Genomic DNA, 19,123 nt, shown 5'->3' on the forward strand with positions numbered 1-19,123 from the left:
CGCGTATACGAGTTTGACAGTTCGTTTGACAGTTGTGCGCGCGCTCGGGGTGGTGGTGTGCGTACTACGCCCGATGGAGGCTCGCGTCCCCCTTCGAGAACGAGGGAAGAGAAGTGCCAGAAAGAGAAAGGGAGTGTGCCCCTTCTCTCACTTTGTGTCCCTCTGCTCTCCTTGCGTGCGTGAATCATGCATATCGATTTTCTTTCGTTATAGAGTAAGCGGGGGCCGCTCGGCAGAGTCGCTCCACGTATGCCCGCTACTTCCCTTCTCCCTTCATCCCCCTATATCCCCCTTTTCTTTCTGAGCAAAGCCCGGGGGCCGCCGCGAGCGAGAACCCCCTTTCTGACAAACGCATATATGTACGGTACCTGATTCTTTTCGCACAATGGCCCGTGTTCTCGCTTTCCTTATTCTGGCCCCCTCTGTCTCTTTCTCTCTTTAGCCACCCTCCTGGTCCGCGCGTACCCCTCGGCGTTGCGTCGCGTCGTGCGAAGCTCTCGCTTCTTCAACCCCTCTCAGAAATATCCCCGTCGGGGACGCAGAAATTCGAGAATGCGAATGCACGTGATCTCGCGGACTATTTTCAGTCTAATCTCTCTGTAGTTTTGTATTTATTATATATAACGCTGGTGGTTTTCCGACGCTGATAAATACAGATATTTTCGGGAAATCAAAAATTATATGTCGCACAATTTTTGGAAAAGATTTCAGATGCGCGATGTTTAGCGTTTTATTGCTGAGAAATGTATTAGTTTAGAAAAAAAAAAATAAGAAATTTGTCTTTCCGGCCAGGCGGTGAATGTGTTTGAAAAAAATCGCGTCGATTCGTAAAGTTGTAGTTGAGAGAGAAGCGGTACAAAGTACGCGACACGGGGGATGCACTCCATCTCTTTCCCGAACATCCCTTCCTGCCTAATTTATCATATTTATCTAATCCATTTATTTTTTAATCAATATATATAATTTTATTATTTATTAAATTTAATAAATATTTAAATTATGTTGATTAAAAAATAAATATGACATTTCCTACCTCATTCACTAATTTATCATACTTATCTAATCCATTAATTTTTTTTAATCAATATATAATTTTATTATTTATTAAATTTAATAAATATTTAAATTATATGTTGATTAAAAAATAAATATGACATTTCCTACCTTATTCACTAATTTATATTTATATTTATCTAATCCATTTATTTTTTAATCAATATATAATTTATTATTTATTAAATTTAATAAATATTTAAATTATACTCCCTCGTTTTCGTGGTGGCGGAAGCCACCGCATGCTCCTTCGGTAATAAACTTCCTTTGTTTTCGAACACCCTTGTCTATTGTCGTTCGTTCTTTTCGTTTCTTTATTAGGGACCCGCTTGAACCAGCGATCGACTGGGTTTAACTAGTTGTAAGCGAGCTTGAAACCAAAAACGTTCGCTTAAGTCATCTCGACTTACAGTTAATCGATTCATTAATTAGACGATCATACATTCTATTCGAGTCGTAAAAGTTGGAGGAATTTTTCGCGCACTATTTAGCTTCTTAAAAACTATAGAAAAAATTAATCAATTTTCGAAGTTTCAAATGTCATAGTTCTGCGATCAATTTTACTGTTATTGAAACTTCAAGAGCACAATTTCTCAAACAATATTGTGGTAAAAAAAGAGAAAAATATGTTAAAATCAAATACTATCGTCAATTTTGTGCGCAAGAGTTATATTAAAAATTCATCTGCAGAAATAAATATCAGGAAACATTTAGGGATATAATTAGGAACTCCTACCCAAGTTATAAATAGTTCCTTTAATAAGTGAACATGATAAGTATATGGCGTTTTAACATGAGATAACTCTATATACAGACGTACGATGGAGTAATGTATAACAATTTTATACAATTGTGTTTTATATTTTCGACGAAGGAAGAGTTCCCTTCTAAATTTTTACAGATCTTCGAAGAACGCTATCGCTAGCTTTTAATAATTTTTCGCTGATAAATAAGTGGATACAAAGTGAATAGGTGCTTACTCGACCGCAAATGGCACGAATAAATTACCGAGTATAATTTCAACATAAATAATTAAGTATAACGTCTGCGAGATAAATTATATTACCTGTCTAAATTGATTGTATCGCCTATATAACTTAAGTAAATTGTGTGATGTTTAGTGTTTTTTTTTTCATCTTTACATCTACGTAGTAGTATGTTATAGCTTCCCGCTTTTCGTAAAAAGAATAATTAACTAATTGTTCAGTGTAATAGCTTAAAATGCAAGTGGAATGTTTCCGTGGACCTTATTGCATTTCTCTACGAGGTAATCACAAGGAAGTTCGTGAGTTGCTTTGTTTTATATTATCCTACATTAAAATACCGACGAGAGAATAGCAGACTCGGTTACGTAATATCGATATTGAAATTCGTATATCGTACTTTTTGGCCACTAGATCACTTAGAATAGCTGCGCACATTGTGGAAAAGTTCTATACCACCTGTTTTTCTGATTGCGGCGATTCTCAATGATTTTTTTCAATATATTTTAATGCGAGGAAACGATCTACCTAAGTGATCTAACTAGAGATTTTTAAGAAGAAAGAAGCCATGAAGATTATCCTTCAACATATTTTAGTTTCTTAAGTAAAATATCGAATTAATTTTTTATGGATCTAGAACCATCATCTTATTTTAAGAACAAGTTTACTTATATATATTACTTATATATTTTTACTTATTATTTATATATTTTTTATATCAGTAAGTAATTTTAGTAGTAATTGTTGAGGTCATTGATGGACATAAACTAATGTGCCCTTGTTTCCGTAAATCGACTCAGATGTTATATATATTTATAAATATATAATATACAAAGAGCCATATTATTTTTTAAATATAGCATTGTATAATAAATAATATAATAATTATATATAATATATATAATTATATATTATATGATATAATTAGTTTAATATTTATTTAAACAATATATAAAAAATGTAGATTAAATAATTAATTATATGTAATTAAAAATGGTATCACTTAATGATTTTATCCTATTTATGGCAAAAGGACACAAATCAATTTTTTAAAATTCATAAAAAAGAACAAATATCATCTTCAAATCATGATCTCTTCAGAATGTTTGAAGAATATGTTATTACATCTTAAAAAATAGTTTTAATTGCATTATTTTCATTAATAATACTCTTAATGAAAAATACTGCAATTAAATAATACTCTAATGAAAATTTGAAGTGAATTTTCTCGAAATAGCGTGTGTCCTTTTCCATCAATGGCCTCAATTAAACGAGACAATTTTTTAGAGAATTTAATTCATTTTCAATAATTTTAGAGTATTTTCGTTACGTTATTCTATTCGAAAAGATTTCCGGGTCCGATTAACTAACTCATAGGATAGAACTTTTCCGACGTGCGCATCGTTGAACGTATAAATCGTCGAGATATGAAAGCGTATAACTTTCGTTTTGTTCCCTGTCGGAGCTGTAGGCGCGACGGGTGTTCGTTACAATTGCGTGCATATGCACGTATGTATGCATTTTGCATCGCAATTCAGAGGACTGTTTGAAGAGAATAAACGACATTCAATAAGCGTAACAATTGACATCTCATTAACCCATTGAGCTCGAATAAACTACTATTAACCTTTAGTCGTTGAGATATTGAATTAACGCTTACAAGCGCAGATATTTTATAGAATATCAGAATGTTTGCATTCAACAAGAGCTTGTATTCAGTAGTTTGCATTTGGAAACAGAAAATGACAAAATAAAAACCTATAAAAAGTAGGATATTGTGGATACAATCTACTATAAACTCTCTCACACACACACACACGCGCGCACGCACACGCACACGCACACGCACACACGCACACGCACACGCGCACGCGCACGCACGCACACACACAATATATATATATATATATGTATATTAAGTACACGTTACAATTAGCATCCTGACATAATGCTACGTTCTGCAAAATAAAAAATAAAGTAAATAATTTTTTCTCTGAAAAATAGGCGAATATTTAATTCCACGAAAATTGTGATGTTATATTTATGCGAGTGCTCGCACTTATAAAAAATAGTGTTTTATCAATTTTTAAACATTTCGTCGTGTAAAAATAAAAAGAGAGAGAGAGAGAGAGAAAGAGAGAGAGAGAGAGAGAGAGAGAGAGAGAGAGAGAGAGAGAGAGAGAGAGAGAGAGAGAGAGAGAGAGAGAGAGAGAGAGAGAGAAACACTTAAGATAAAAGTCGAATGAGAGCTCAATGAGTTATAGATGCAAATATTTTAAATATGTTTCTCTTATATTGGACACTTTGCACGAGAGTGTGTATTTTCTAGATATCGTAAATCTCTAAGCTAAAGAAACGATATATCATTTATTGAAAATCGAGATTCTTAATTTCACTAGTTATTTTGTCCTCGTACTATTGCATCCGGACATCAGTCCGTTCTGCTCTTCCATCAGGATCTCGTTTTGCCTTTATTCCTCACTCTCGGCGACACCGAATACAGTTTCCTGAAAACCGTCACTAGATTGTTCTGCGGGAACAGGGTCTCCGCGATACCCTCCAGCAACACGTATAACAGTCTTCTGTTTAATACGGGTCGCTGAAACAGCTCGAACACTCTCAACAATCCGCGCCTCGTCGTCTCGCTACCTATGATATGTTTCAGTTCGTCCGAAAGACACGAAAGCAAAGCTACCTTAGCTGCCACTCGCGTTCTGTTCTTCATTTCCGGGTCTCGTGGCGGCTTGTTTTCGGCTTTTACGCCGTTTGGCCAGAAGCTATTCCTGTAAATATGATAATGCACTTACAATCTTTCCTTTATTCATAGATTAAATGTTGAATGAGAAATTAATAATTTTATAACTATATTCACATAAAAAACAATTGAAATTATAATATACGAATTATTTGAGATTAAAATCTCAATGATAGTCTTCATTACGGGATAATATTAGTTACTTACTTGAACAAGCGCAAATATCCAGCAACTTTCGACGGACTGGTTAAGAATGATACATATTCCACTATTCTCCTGTTAACTATGTCTCCGAACATCGTACGAATTATTTGACGTAACAGCGTTATGATACGCCGCCTCAGCCACTGATTTCGCACTTTCAGATCAAAGATCTCGTCCATCAGTAGCAACATAATTCGTAACGGTATGTTGTCGTCGGTCTAAAAATACAAATTAGAACAATTAGTTAATTTGAATGATTAATTCGGCATATTAATCGCGAACGCGTAAATACCTCTGTATCAAGACTGGCGCCGACTTTGGTGTTCTCGTAAAATATACTCGTTTTCTTAGGATTGCCGAAAAATTTGCTAAGATTATCCATCACGCCGTCAACTGTACTCAACATGTTGTCTGGCATTGTTTTGACTGCTTGTGTCACGCTTTTCATGGACGTCTTTAAAGGGTTCATTAAAGTATCTATCTGTAAAATAAATATTCTCATTAGTTATTTCCTAATAATAATCATTATTATTATTCTTATATTTTCTATCTTTATTACTATTATATTTCTTAATAATGATAATTATTATTATTAATAATAATAAAATAAATAATTAATAATAATAATAATAATTCTTATTAATAAGAACTGTATACAATTTATTTATATTTATAACTTGTAATTTTGATTTTTTTCAATTTCTAATGAAGATTTAAATCATTTTATCATATAAATTAAAATAAAATAAAATAAATATAAATAAATAAAAATAAATTCAAGAGTCTGCAATTTATAATTTACCGTTCTCGATATCTGCCCGCCGGTGACTCCCTTATCGTAATCTCCTTGCTCCAAGAAGGCTAATAACAAATTCTGCAGTCCCATGTGACCATCGACGATTGCAGGTTTTGTGAGTTGACACAACCAAGCATTCAACATCAACATTCGTCTTTCCAACACGGTGCGCTCCATGTTGTGAAAAGCCTTTTTCGCGGGAAAAGGTATCTTGGCTAGATCGTAATACTTCTCCTTGATCTTCTGATGCAGATCGTAGAAGTCGGAGTATCGTCTGTAAATATGCCACTTCTCCTTGTAACCCGAGTCATAATTTTTCGTGACCGCTACGGCGTATATGCCATATGTTTTCCCGCGATCGTTGACGATACCGGTCTCTATTATCGTGGCAGTAATCTCGAAGCGGCCCTGCTGTAGTTTTTTAATTGCATTCTGATCGTAGTTGTTCTCGTCCAGCTTGACAAATTGTTCCGCGTTGTTTGTTTCCACGTAAAACGAAATGTCCTTTTTCTCGCCGATTTGCTCCATCTCCGCGATCGATTCCTTACGACCATACTTCGCGCTCTTCAGATTGCTCATGTCCGCGTCGACCTCGTCGGACGCTCTATTTTCGTTCGCCTCTCCTATACTTGCCAAGCTCGACGAGGAGTTCGATTTCTTAGTGCCTTCCTTCACGGTTAAAACAGGTTTCGCGTCGTTCGTCTCGGACAATTCTTCCAGGGTGTCCAATTCGTTGTTCGTACTGGACAGGCTTATGCTGTCCAAGGATTTTGCATCGTCCTCGGAAACTGGATCCTTCAGGAGATCCAACTCGGCGAGTAACTTGACGTAAGCCAGCGATCTTTTGAAGCCCGGCAGGAATCTGTCTTCATTCTGCAGCTTTTCGTAGCAGCAATTTCTCAGCTCGTCGAACCACGTCTCCTTGACCGATTCCATCTTCGTTTTGGTCAACAAATTTTTCACCAGCATGTCGTCCAGTTGCAATTTGGGCGATGCCTTGTCGCTGAGATATTGCTGGTAAATTTTCGTGGCCGCCTCCTTCAGATTGTCTAAGTCCGCGTTTTTGCGTTTAGCGCCGATCACACCTGAACCGGACTGAGCGCTCTGGATCTTCTGCAGCTCTATGTCCGATATTTGTTGCTCGGCCGAGACTCTCCATCCGTAGATATTAAGGTAAAAGAACAGGTACGCCTCCGCATTTATGGAGGTCATATAATCGATGAAATAACTGAGAGCAATATTGTTCTTCAGCAATTCGTCTAACGGCAAATTAACTAGTTTCTGACCCGGGATGAGTAATCTGTTACATTCCGGTTGAGCGCCGATCCCGTCCGTTTCTGTCTCCAAGCCCTCCTGCATGCCGATAATCCTCGTCTCCAAGATTTTTTTCACGTAAAGCAGGCTGTTCAATTGCTGTTTCACCGACAGATCGTCGTCTCCGCCCGAATCTTTTGAACGTAAATGTGCTATTTCTTTACAGAGTATATTTTTCGTCGCCATTAATTCATCTAAATTGTCCGTTATTCTAATTACTGTTAAAAAGATATCACTTGGTAAACTACCCTCCTTAGTACACTAAAACAAAAAAAGAAAAAGATTAAAATATTACATATGATTTAAGTAGGGAATTAGTGCTATATGAAATACACAATAAAAAATGGAAATTAAGTTTTACATTTTGCTGTTGTACATACCAGCCATATACACGCCTGATTAATGTAATCAGGATCGGAGAACAGATCCAACAACGGTCTGATTATAACGTTCACTAACAGCTCTCTTAAAATAAATCTCACAGTCAAACAATCGAAATCTGCTTTGGGTAGCACCAGGTACAACAGGATCTCGGATATCTCACCCAGGAATTCCAATTCCTGAGTGTCATTCGTGCACACCAGGTCCCTGCATATCAGGTTATTTTCCATCTGGACTTCGAGATCAAAGAATATCTTTTCCAGCGACTCATCTTCCTTCTCTTCGCCAGATGATTCGATCGGTTCAATGAGCGACGATAAGTTGGGGATATAAAATTTCGATTGTGAGTACCAGGATACATCGGTCTCACTCTTGTTCCGGCGATGAGTCGGCGTCTTCTTTGGCGTTCCACCTGACGTGCTCGAGCTGGCGCTGTCCTTTTGAATTCTGCTCGATCGTAATTGCTTCATCCTCGCGCTTGCTTGTCGATACAGCCTGACATGTGAAGCTGCATCGTCAACGAGTCGCGTAGTCAAGTAGGGTATCCAATCGACGCTCTTGACCCTGTTTTGCATTGCATAGAACTAGTTAATCGATAGGAAACAATAGTGATTTCTCTTATATTTTTTTACATATTGTAATAAATAGTATAGCATAAAGAAAAATGTCTGTCTAAAATGAATTTAATAAGCTTGAAAAAATTTGGCGTAAAAATATTCCGATTCTGATGTGATACATTGAATTAATTAATAAAAAAAATTGTATATATTTTATATATACCTATTTGCGACATTGATGGCGATTTTTTGGGCGGTATCTCGAACAGAATAGATGAACTCTTCATCATCTGTAACAACACTGTACCATGGCTCCACGTAATCTCTGATTAAGAAATCCAAGATTTCCTAAAAGAGTAACATGACAGATGTATTAACTACTTTCCAATAATCAGGAGGAAGATCGAGTCGATATATTGTTTTATAAATATTGAGTATGTACTTGCAGGGATTCATCAATGACACGGCTACCAGTTATTCTCCTATCTAATGTGAATGTCATCCTCTCCCTAGACTGATCTAATATATACTGAAAATAAAAAAAAGATGCAATATTACAAATAATTTACAAAAAAATTATATTCGTGGCGATCAAATTATTTGAAAATTACCTGCCGGAACTTTTCAGTCTTCTTAGTTATATCTTCCCTTTCAGACTTAATTACATTGTTGAGATTCGGTGAGTACGTTCGATATATACAGATCAATGTCCTGCAACAAATAATCCCTCTATTTTGCACGTATTCTCATCAATTTAATATTTTTGTTAAACTATCTCATTGCGGATATTTTATGGATTTTTGTATTTCTAAAAAAGAAAAGAACTTCTCTTACCCTAAAATTAACGCAAGCAAGCATACAAGGAGTTTTGCGAGCGTTTCCACGCCGAGGATGTAAACAAGTAGAATCGCGGCAGCTCCGAGAACGCCATACAATGGAACGTTCATCTGTAAAGATAATAATCTATTGTTAGTCGATGGATTGTTATATAGCGTAACTCTCTGGAGTTCGTAATTATCTTGTAAGAGCGTAGATAATGCGGGACAAATGTACTCCCAAGAATTTTCCATATGTGACGCGCGACAACAGCTTATCGTACGCACGTCTCTCAAATAGTAACTTATCACTCGAAACAAGGAAATAAAAAAAATAGAAAATGAGAGAATACGACTTTTAACGATGAGTCAGTAAAAAAAAACACATAATCACAGAGCACAACTGCTTATAGGAGACTTTGTAGGAATTATTTGTGCATCGAAAATAAAGTAGCTTAGTTTTATATATTCTTTAGATACCAATTAATATTTTTATATTAAATTGTTATATTCCATAACAATGATATATTCGTATATATATAATGAAATTGAATACATATATAAATATTTATAATTTTATTTTTGACCATTTTTTTTATATGGAGAATTAGAGAAATTTGAAAGAGATAATATCTTACTTATTTTAAATTCTCTGCAGGCAAAAAACTGACGTATATGTATATAAAAATAATATATTAAATATATATATGTCAAACAAAACTTGCAGATTAGTTATTTAATTTATATAAATTAATATAAAAAATGCATGCAATGTGGCAATGAAAAGTTTAATTTAGTTTTGGTAATAAAAAATATACACTATATATAAATTCTATAACAATATTGTAGATTAATTATTTATTTATATTTATGATATAGTAGACATGTCAACTTTTATTATTTATAGATTATTTAGAAACTTGATCTTTTTGGCAATACTTTTAAAACTGAAAAATGTTTTGATAAATTTGATTTCTAAATTTTTATAATTTTTTTCGTGTACATAAATATTTCAGTCATTACTTTTGTTTAATGATTATCTCGTTAGTTCTCTCATTATATTTACATTGTTACAATTTTTTAAATATTTATATGAAAATTTGTTCTATATTAATATAATAGAGTATTAATAGAATATATATTTTGTAACGTTAACACAATGTAATGAAGAAAGTATTAAATTTAATTTTTCTGCCTTATATAAACAAACCGGGAAACATATAACAGTTCGCAATAAGGCTTATCAGAATAAGTCAATTAACGATATAATAATGAAAAAAGACATGATTCATATTAAAGTTTTGTTCAAGAAATCTCTATCCAGATACATGTAACACTTGAGACACAAGGGTCAGGAGATATGAAACTCTCCAAAGATATAAATCTTCAAGATTTATCTCTGTTACAAGAGTAATAAAAACCTATGATAAAGATGCAAAGCGCGTGTCTTGCGATAAAGAAAAAAAAAATTACGAAACGTAGATGTATATACGTAGAATATATATACCTTTTGTTGTCATGTACTCTCGTCAAGATCAAACGCTCTCTCCCGCTCCATTTGCCTCACCTTTAATATATACTTATTCGCGGGAGATTCTCTCTATTTTCGACAAAAATCGATCTCGCACTTGACTCGGCTCTATTCTTATCGCAGGTGACGATTGTCTCGAACTCCGAACTCGGGTATCTGTCGCGCCTTCCTCTCCTCTCCGCGGCCCATATCTCCAGGAGAGCGCGCAGAACACACACAAAACAACTGTCACACCGCTGACGTATGGCAGGCGCGTGAGACGCGACTAACGCGATCCGCGGCTCCGTCGAGTCACGAGACCCTCGTGACACGACGCCTCTGTCATCCCCAGGTACACGCGTAGACACGGATCTGTCATCCAGAGCGAGGATGACGACGAATGTGGACTTTTTTTTTTCTATTACGCCTACCTTTGGTAGTTGCTCGTCACGCATTCGGCAACACGCATATTGCGGCTCTTCGCACGGGAGGTGCTTACGCTCGGCCAGCTGGTCAGCTAAGCGGTGCTTTATTTACATCCTCGCAGATGGTGCGGCTCGGTGCGCTGCTGAGCGATACGTCCGTCGACATCATGTCTTCCGATCCTCTCTCGTCGCGCGAAGCGAGTCTGCGCGACGTCCTTCGCGAGCGAGGCGCCACCTGGCGGCGGAAGCGCGAAGCTACAACTGTCAAACTAATTTTTTTAGGTACCAATCGGAAGGCTGCCGCTGTTACCGACAGGGAGTCACCCTGATTTCTGCAATATCGATCGATCATCCAGTGGCGGAAGGTGCGCGCGCATGCGCGCTTATGACGTCATTCGTGCGCAACTTCATTCGGTTCCCCGCGACGTGTTGAAGTGCGGCCGTCCGTGTGTTACTCGCGATTTTTGCTCGAAATAAGGTGGTTTTCGTGCGCGAAAGGGGCACAATTAAGTGGACAATGGGACGAAAGAGGCGAGTGAGCGTGAAAATGCACGAGTATCATGAATGTAAGTAATTTATCCGAAGCCATGCGTTGATTTCTCTTGTTGGGCATCGCGCCGAGTCGCTCCGCAGCTTTCGCGATGGGTGACCGGCGTTAATAGTATCATCTCGTCTGTTATCGTATTATTGATGTACGTATGTAATATTGGGGAAAGGCAAACCAATTTCGACAAAGTTTGGCCCATTTATTCGTATCGCGCTTAGCCAAGGTCATCGAAAAAGCAGCGCGACGTGCTCAAGCGCTTGTCGCGATGCGCGCATGCGCGAGCAAATCCACGCGGGAAGACGCGCGGGAAAACGCGGGAGGCGCGCGAGAAAAGGAACTTGTCGGGGCGCCATGTTGAAACTTCCTTCGTTTAGCGTGTCGCATCGTAACGCGAGTCTCCCGGATTTTTCGCGATTTTTACCTGGTCAAAGTGATCCGCGAATGTAATAAATAGTCGCCGTATCGAGCGTGGAACGAGCGGCGTCGAGTATTATTACCGTGCGCGATATCAAGCGCGTATTGAGACCTAATATTTGTGTTTTTTGTCGGTTTTAACAGGTTCGCGCAGTTTGATTTCCGTGTGAATGGGACAAGCCGAATCAAGCGAGCAGAAATACGAACATTATTAATGTAAGTAATTTGTTTGCATAATTGTAAATAATTTGTCTGCATCTCTGCATCGTATTGTATATGTGATTTTTCTCCTGACGCTATTTTAGGCATTGCGTCGAAATTATATATTTTGTACGCATATTCCTATAAATATAACCTAATTATAACATAATTATATTAATAATATTGTTAATAATATTATTAATAATAATATATAAAATAATATTAATAATATAATTTGTAATACTATTAATATTATTTTATATAATATTATTAATAGTATTATTAATATTATTAATTAATACTATTAATATAGTATTAATACTATTAATATAGTATTAATAATTTATAATTAACAGTACTATATATAATATTACGTATAACGAATCTAATATTACACTGAACATAACTAATATAATATTACACTGGAAATATACACTGAAAAACACAACTATTGATTTTAAATAAATATTTATTTCAATAGTGTCATTCACAAATTTGTTTGAAACAAATAAATATTTATCTGTTTTGAAAAAGGATTTTTTATACAAATAAATTAATATTATTAGTTTCAAACAAATGATGAATGGCACTATTGAAATAAATATTTATTTGAAATCAATAGCTTCTTTTTCAGTGTATTATTAATATTATTTTTAACAAAGAATCCTACAAGATTATTTCCAAATATTTCAACGTTCAATTTTGCATGATTTTGAGATACTTAAGATAATGTACTATTTCTATAAAACATTTCTGTATTTACAAATTTCTTGTTTTGAATTGAGAAATCAATTTTAATATTGCAATTGATTGTGTGTGGAAAAAAGGGATAGTTTTATTATGATTTGTCAGAATTTTATTTTAAAAATCAAGTGAATCGTTATAATGTACATTTTATACACACAAGGAATTTTATTCTAGCGCGGCCTATATTATTTTTTTTAATTTTTTTGTAGAAGCAATTCAAATAATAGTTCAAAACAATAAAATATATCAAAATAACAACATATCATTTGAATAAACAGAAAATAATTACTAATAACACATCTATTGAATAAATGAATAAAAAAATCCCATGAATGTGTCTCAATTTACAACGGATATCGGATTGCAAACGCAGTTGCAGTGTTTTTTTATGTTTTATGTTTTTTTCCGCCACAATGCACTTAAGTGGTAACTATGTGTAGTGAGCAGACCGACCGAATTAGCGGTCGAGCCCTCGTGAAAGGTAGTTCCTCGTTTGGAGAGGTGAGAGAAAGGAGGATAATTAAATGTCTATCGGAAATTCGTCGGTACGGCCAACGGTCTAACTATCCAGAGGTGATTGAACTATTCGGTTTGTTCTCTCTCTTTCTCTTTCTCTTTCGCTTTTGCTCGCCGTTCAGAGTCACAGGTGTCTGGCAACGGCAGCTTTATTCTATCATCGCGTGGCCGAAGTGCTTCTCCGAGTATTCCGAGACTCATCGTCTCGTGTACTTAATTAATCACTGATATTCAACGTTAAATCCCGCCCGCGGCTTCGTCGTGCTTTTTCTAAACGCGTTCAGCGCGAAATGCAAATCTGTTCCTGACTTTGTCATCGGCGACATGTTCTGTTGGCCACACCTTTCAATTCACTTCTCGAGATTTCTCCGAAAATTAGATAGCTTTTATAATTAAATTTCGCGCAAAGAGTTAATATTTACTCGTATCTTTCTCTAAAGCACATGTACAGATTAAGCTGTTTCAAGCAAATGCAATTGATTTAGCTAGCATTATGTTGGATAAATCAATGATGTAAATAAAAATTAATAAAATAATAATTTTCCGAAAACTCGAAATAAAAAAGTTAATTTTTAAATATTTATTGCCTTCGTATTTAGAAATATCGATTTAAGAGATATATCTGAATACTTAAATATTAAATAATATCGTCCTATTTTGTCAAATCTTTTAATTAAATTATCTTTTAATTTAAAAAACAGAAATTTTTTAGATCATTTTAGCGTGAAAAAATGGATTATTCTTAAACATTGTATAAGGGAAAATGTTGTGTTAGAAATGTCAGTTTTGTAAGAAACATTAGTATCATAAATATATGTTTAGAGTAGAAAAAGAATTGAATTATTTATTTGCGCATAATGACATTAATTCTTTATCCGTGGATCATTTATCTACTAAACATTAGAATGGTCAGGATTTTTCTACGTCGATAAGGTTGAATAGTGGCGAATAGTCGACGGGGAAAAATCGTGACAGCCCAAGGGATGGTAAGTTCCTTCCAATCTTTCGAGAGATCTAAGACCAGCATCGAAAGGTTCGCGAGAAGTTCTATATCTCACCTTTAGTATTGGTAAGCGACGTTTCACAAGTGGAGGATGACGCAGTCGGGACGCGCATTGCTCAAATTTTCTTCATTTGTATACAAAATGTCCCGAGAGTGTCGCGCATTTTTCCTTTCAGATACAAAATCCCTGAATTTTAAACGTTAAAAATTTTAGTTTTCAATATTTAATATATTTTGACTTTTTTATCTCAAAATAAAATTGGAAAAAATTATAAATCTTGTTTAAATTACGTCATAGTTAATTGTATTAAATTCGTGTAATGTACTAATTATTGCATGTATATATTGTATTGTATATATGTTGGATTACGTTATAATTACTAAATTAAAAATAACAATTTTATATATGTTTTTAATTCTATTTTACTATACAAGCAATCAATCTACTGTAATGAAATTATTGTTAAAAGAACAGTATTCCGTAATAAAACTTTCTTCGTTTAAATTTTTACTGGATATGATTACTATAACTGTAAGATTAATTAAAAATTAAATGAAAGTATAATTATATTATTACATAAATATGAGAAATGTTATTTTTATTTATTTCTTAATTAATTCCGTAGTTATAATAACCGTATCCATTTAAACACGCAGTAAAATATGAGCGAAACGAAGTTTTAACATCTTAATTTAATATCTTAAGATGGTATAATTCATAATATATTACACGAAAGCGAACAATATTAGAAAAAAATATATTTTATACATGATTTTTTTTAAAGTTTTAAATATAAATTATTACATAAAAGCAAGAGATTATTCTATAAAAATTCTGATTTTTATACGACGTTTACACATATATATAATATTCACCAAATACTAAAATTCGCGATCGTGATAAAAGCTTTTCAATTTTTAGTAAAAGCTGATTACTTTATCGATATTATAATTTAATCATTCGTTCTATACTTATTCCATATCTATATTTCTATTACTAGATAGAAAGAGATAAATAGATATAAATTTTATAGTTTCTACTTTAAAAATTGTTTTTCTTAATTTATAAAATTATTTTATATTTATACATATAGTTTATCCAATAATAATTTTTTGGAATAGTAATTTGTGAACACTGCTATAATTTAGAATTTATATTTGTATGTTACAGAGAGGTGAAATTCAGGAGTGCGGTTAATAGTATCGCGCGTATAAGTGCGGGAGTGTCGTTAAAAAAGTATCGTGCGTATGAGTGCGGGAGTGCCGTTAAAAGTATTATGCATACGAGTGCGGGAGTGCGTTAAAAGTATCGCGCGTGTTTCAACTTTAACGATCTGAGAGGAGGAGGAGGCCTAGGAGAGGCATCGGGCACCGGCAGAGGAACCTTAAGGTAAATATCGTTATTTATATATTAATTATTATAAGTCACTTTAATTAAGTTTATTTAATTAAATTTATATTTATTTAATTAAATTAATATTTGTATGTTACAGAGAGGTAAAATTCGGAAGTGCCGTTAATAGTATCGCGCGTATAAGTGCGGGAGTGTCGTTAAAAGTATCGTGCGTATGAGTGCGGGAGTGCCGTTAAAAGTATCATGCATACGAGTGCGGGAGTGCGTTAGAAGTATCGCGCGTGTTTCAATTTTGACGACCTGAGAGAAGGAGGAGGCCTAGGAGAGGCATCGGGTACCGGCAGAGGAACCTTAAGGTGAATATCGTTATTTATATATTAATTATTATAAATCACTTTAATTCAGTTTATTTAATTGAATAATTTAAACAAGAGAAATTTAGAAATATAATATAAACTTTTAAGAGATTATATATAAATATTTATATAAATCTCATAAAAAGTTTGAAATTATAAAAATTCATTTTTTTATTTTATAAAGTTATTTTATAATTTATATATAGTTTATTATTGTTGTGCGTCAAAATATAAAGTTTGGCGCGTCCAATAATAACTTTTTGAAATAGTAATCATAATTTGAACGCTGTTATAATTTAGATTTTATATTTGTATGTTACAGATAACGTAGATTAAACATCAACTATTCCGCTGTTGTGCGTCGGTGAGTGAAGATAAACTTTTATTTGATTTTAAGGCAACGGATTTATAGATCGTAGTTGTAGATTATAAATGTACAGATTGTAGATGTATAGATTCGTTGCCTTAAAATAGACTAGAATAAATTAGATTAAACTTACTTTGATTGGACTTTTGAAAGACGCCTTTATTATACATAATTGAAGCATATTACACACACAAGTGTAAATTAAAGTATAAATTAAAGAAAGATATAAAGAATTTCAATTTAAATTTCACTTATTTATTTTATTTAAAGACGCGTTTATAATTGATAATTGGAGAGACAATATATATCGTGAGCAATTTCATTACATCATCATTAGAATTACTTGACTGAATTCACATCGATTATTGAACTTTCATTTAATTTTGCGTACTTTCTTCAATATCATGGTGGAAAATGGAGAGTTCACTTTGGAGTCTTTCCAATTCCTTTGAAAAACAATTTCCAAAGTTACTATCTTGAAATACTTGATGGATATACAGAGTGTCCTAAGCTATTACTATGCCCATTATAGATATTGGAGATTAAATTAAGGAAAATGATATTTCTTCCTGGTATATCCTATTAATAATTTTATAAATTGTCAACGAATTGAGACTTGTAAGAATGTGACAAATAATATTTTTAAGAAATAAATACACATATAATAAAGAGGTTTACAATATATTTAATTTTAACAAAATCTCTTAGTAGAATTTTTTTATGTGTATATTCAATTTTAATTAAAAATTGATTGGAGTTATTTTAAAGTTATATATTTGTAAGAAAAAATTGTTGCGTTCAATCAAATTTTTGTATATTTTAAATTATTTCAAAAATAAGTTCAAACAAATGATTTGAAAAAACAGTGTTATTTATTTCTATTCAAATGTTTCCACATATATGTAATTAATGAAATACATATTGGGAGAATAGGATAAAAAAATAGAAATCATGCTTCAATCATTTTCACTAACAAAGTTCGACTCCAAATTTGTTAGAGAGAGATTTCACGCCTGAAAGAACGCGCCAGAAATATCAGTACAGTGACGAATCACGAACAAACACGAGATGAATGTACGAGATGGTGCACAATGATGCATGAAAGGAATTATATGGACGAGAGAAAAATTTCACTGTTTTTTTATTATATCAGATAATAAAGTATGGCATATTAACACACAAGAGAGATTTACTAACTGACAAAATTTATATTCAGAGAGATTTCTCTGCCGCTAATATTTTAAATTATTTTATTTTTCGCATTTTTACTTACTGATCATTCTATATATTAATATCATAATTACTTGTAATTATTATATAGTTATAAATATTGTACAATGATTTCCAATGTTTGCATCTTTTTAAAAAATTTGTACCTACATAATAACTGTATGATAGTATAATAATTATGATATTAATATGCAAAATAGTTTATTAAAGTACAATACAAGAAATTTTTTGATTACTTGTATCAAGAAATAGATCGTAACAAAAAGATGACATACAATATATTAGCGGCAATAATATCTTGAGACAAATTATCGATTAATAAATCTCGTTTCTTTCTTACATTTATATACATTCATATCATTTATATATCATATTTCATTAAAATAAAAAAACTTTCTAATATAATAAAAGATCTTTGAAAATTTCTTCACAGGATTTTATTTTTGGACACTCTGTATGAAATTAAGTATTGTGCTTATATTTTTTTATAACCTATTGCAGGTAAGATAATTTAAGAACACCTCGATAATAAATATATATTCATTCTGAACTGTGTGATTAGTACTTAAATATTTTACAAACTGAAATATATATTTTTAATATATCGAACCCTTTACTTTTTATAAAAGAGTAAATATTATTAAACATTTAAAAGTGAATTTACTTAAATTCACGAAAATTAACTATACTCTTCTTATTACATTATAAGATCTTGATAGAAAATCTTGATAGAAATTATCGATTAATAAATTTCGCTTCTTTTTTTATATTTATATACCATATTATATCGTACATATATATCATTTATATATCATATTTTATTTATCTAATATAATAAAAGAACTTTGAAAATTTGTTCTCACAAGATTTTATTTTTGGACAACCTGTATAGAATTAAGTATTGTGCTTATATTTTTTAATAAGCTATTGCAGGTAAGATAATTTAAGGACACCTCGATAACAAATATATATTCATTCTGAACTGTGTGATTAGTACTTAAACATTTTACAAACTGAAATAGATATTTCAGTCTTCATTTTATATATATTTAGGCTTTTATTTCTTTTATAAAAGAATGGAGATTATTAAACATTTAAAAGTGAATTTACTTAATACTCACGAAAATAAACTATACTCTTCTTATTACACTAATTTCTTTAGCGAGAGAAAAATATACTTTTATCGCATATTTTTATATACATATAACGTCGAAATGAAATATTTTCGTTTAATTAAAAATAATAAAATACATTAATATTTTTCTTAATAAAAAAAAAAAAAAAAACATTTTATTTTCAAATAAAATTTCTTTTTTCGACATTCTCTGTTATTAATTCATTTCCCGGTAAAAATGTTGTAACAATAATCCTCAGCGTTTCTGGGAGAGAAAGTCGCGATCGAAATATCGCTAAACTACCGTCTTAAACTACTGTCTTCCTGTTCTTTTTTCTCGGCAAAAAGCTGGACAGGGTTTCTTACACCGCGACGACGACGACGACGATCGCCACACAGCGGGCGGCGAATTCGGTCGCCGCCGAGAGCGGCGGGCCTTCGGTACGCTCGCGCCACTGCGCCCGCGTTCGCCCGTCCGTCC

At 33.1% G+C, this 19,123-nt stretch overlaps 1 protein-coding gene across 2 annotated transcripts; it reads right to left on the reverse strand.

Moving 5' to 3' along the window:
- Positions 1-1,794: 1,794 nt before the first annotated feature.
- Positions 1,795-10,990, reverse strand: LOC114936316 (sorting nexin-13). Of its 2 annotated transcripts, none has more exons than XM_029309493.2 (10): positions 10,800-10,990; positions 8,878-8,990; positions 8,655-8,754; positions 8,486-8,572; positions 8,267-8,391; positions 7,486-8,050; positions 5,798-7,366; positions 5,288-5,476; positions 4,999-5,213; positions 1,795-4,819 (listed from the first exon to the last, which is right to left on the reverse strand). In XM_029309493.2, the coding sequence occupies exons 1-10, from the start codon at positions 10,821-10,823 to the stop codon at positions 4,489-4,491; spliced, it is 3,318 nt and encodes a 1,105-aa protein (XP_029165326.2). In that variant the 5' UTR covers positions 10,824-10,990; the 3' UTR covers positions 1,795-4,488. The 2 variants fall into 2 exon arrangements, with proteins under 2 accessions (XP_029165326.2, XP_085340823.1); XM_085484697.1 differs by lacking the exon at positions 10,800-10,990 and adding an exon at positions 10,366-10,790.
- Between the last annotated feature and the right edge of the window lie 8,133 nt (positions 10,991-19,123).

Source organism: Nylanderia fulva, unplaced genomic scaffold (genome assembly GCF_048542155.1).
Source record: "Nylanderia fulva isolate GAGA-0341 unplaced genomic scaffold, ASM4854215v1 Scaffold31, whole genome shotgun sequence".
NCBI lineage: Eukaryota > Metazoa > Arthropoda > Insecta > Hymenoptera > Formicidae > Nylanderia > Nylanderia fulva.

What these genes read in the sequence shown, in the direction of transcription:
- LOC114936316 (XM_029309493.2), bottom strand. Translation starts at nt 10,823, where the DNA reads ATGCGTGACGAGCAACTACCAAAG. An exon ending in GTGACGAGCAACTACCAAAG is followed by an intron (nt 8,991 to 10,799) that starts GTAGGCGTAATA and finishes TTATCTTTACAG; the next exon opens with ATGAACGTTCCATTGTATGG. An exon ending in TCATTGATGAATCCCTGCAA is followed by an intron (nt 8,392 to 8,485) that starts GTACATACTCAA and finishes TTACTCTTTTAG; the next exon opens with GAAATCTTGGATTTCTTAAT.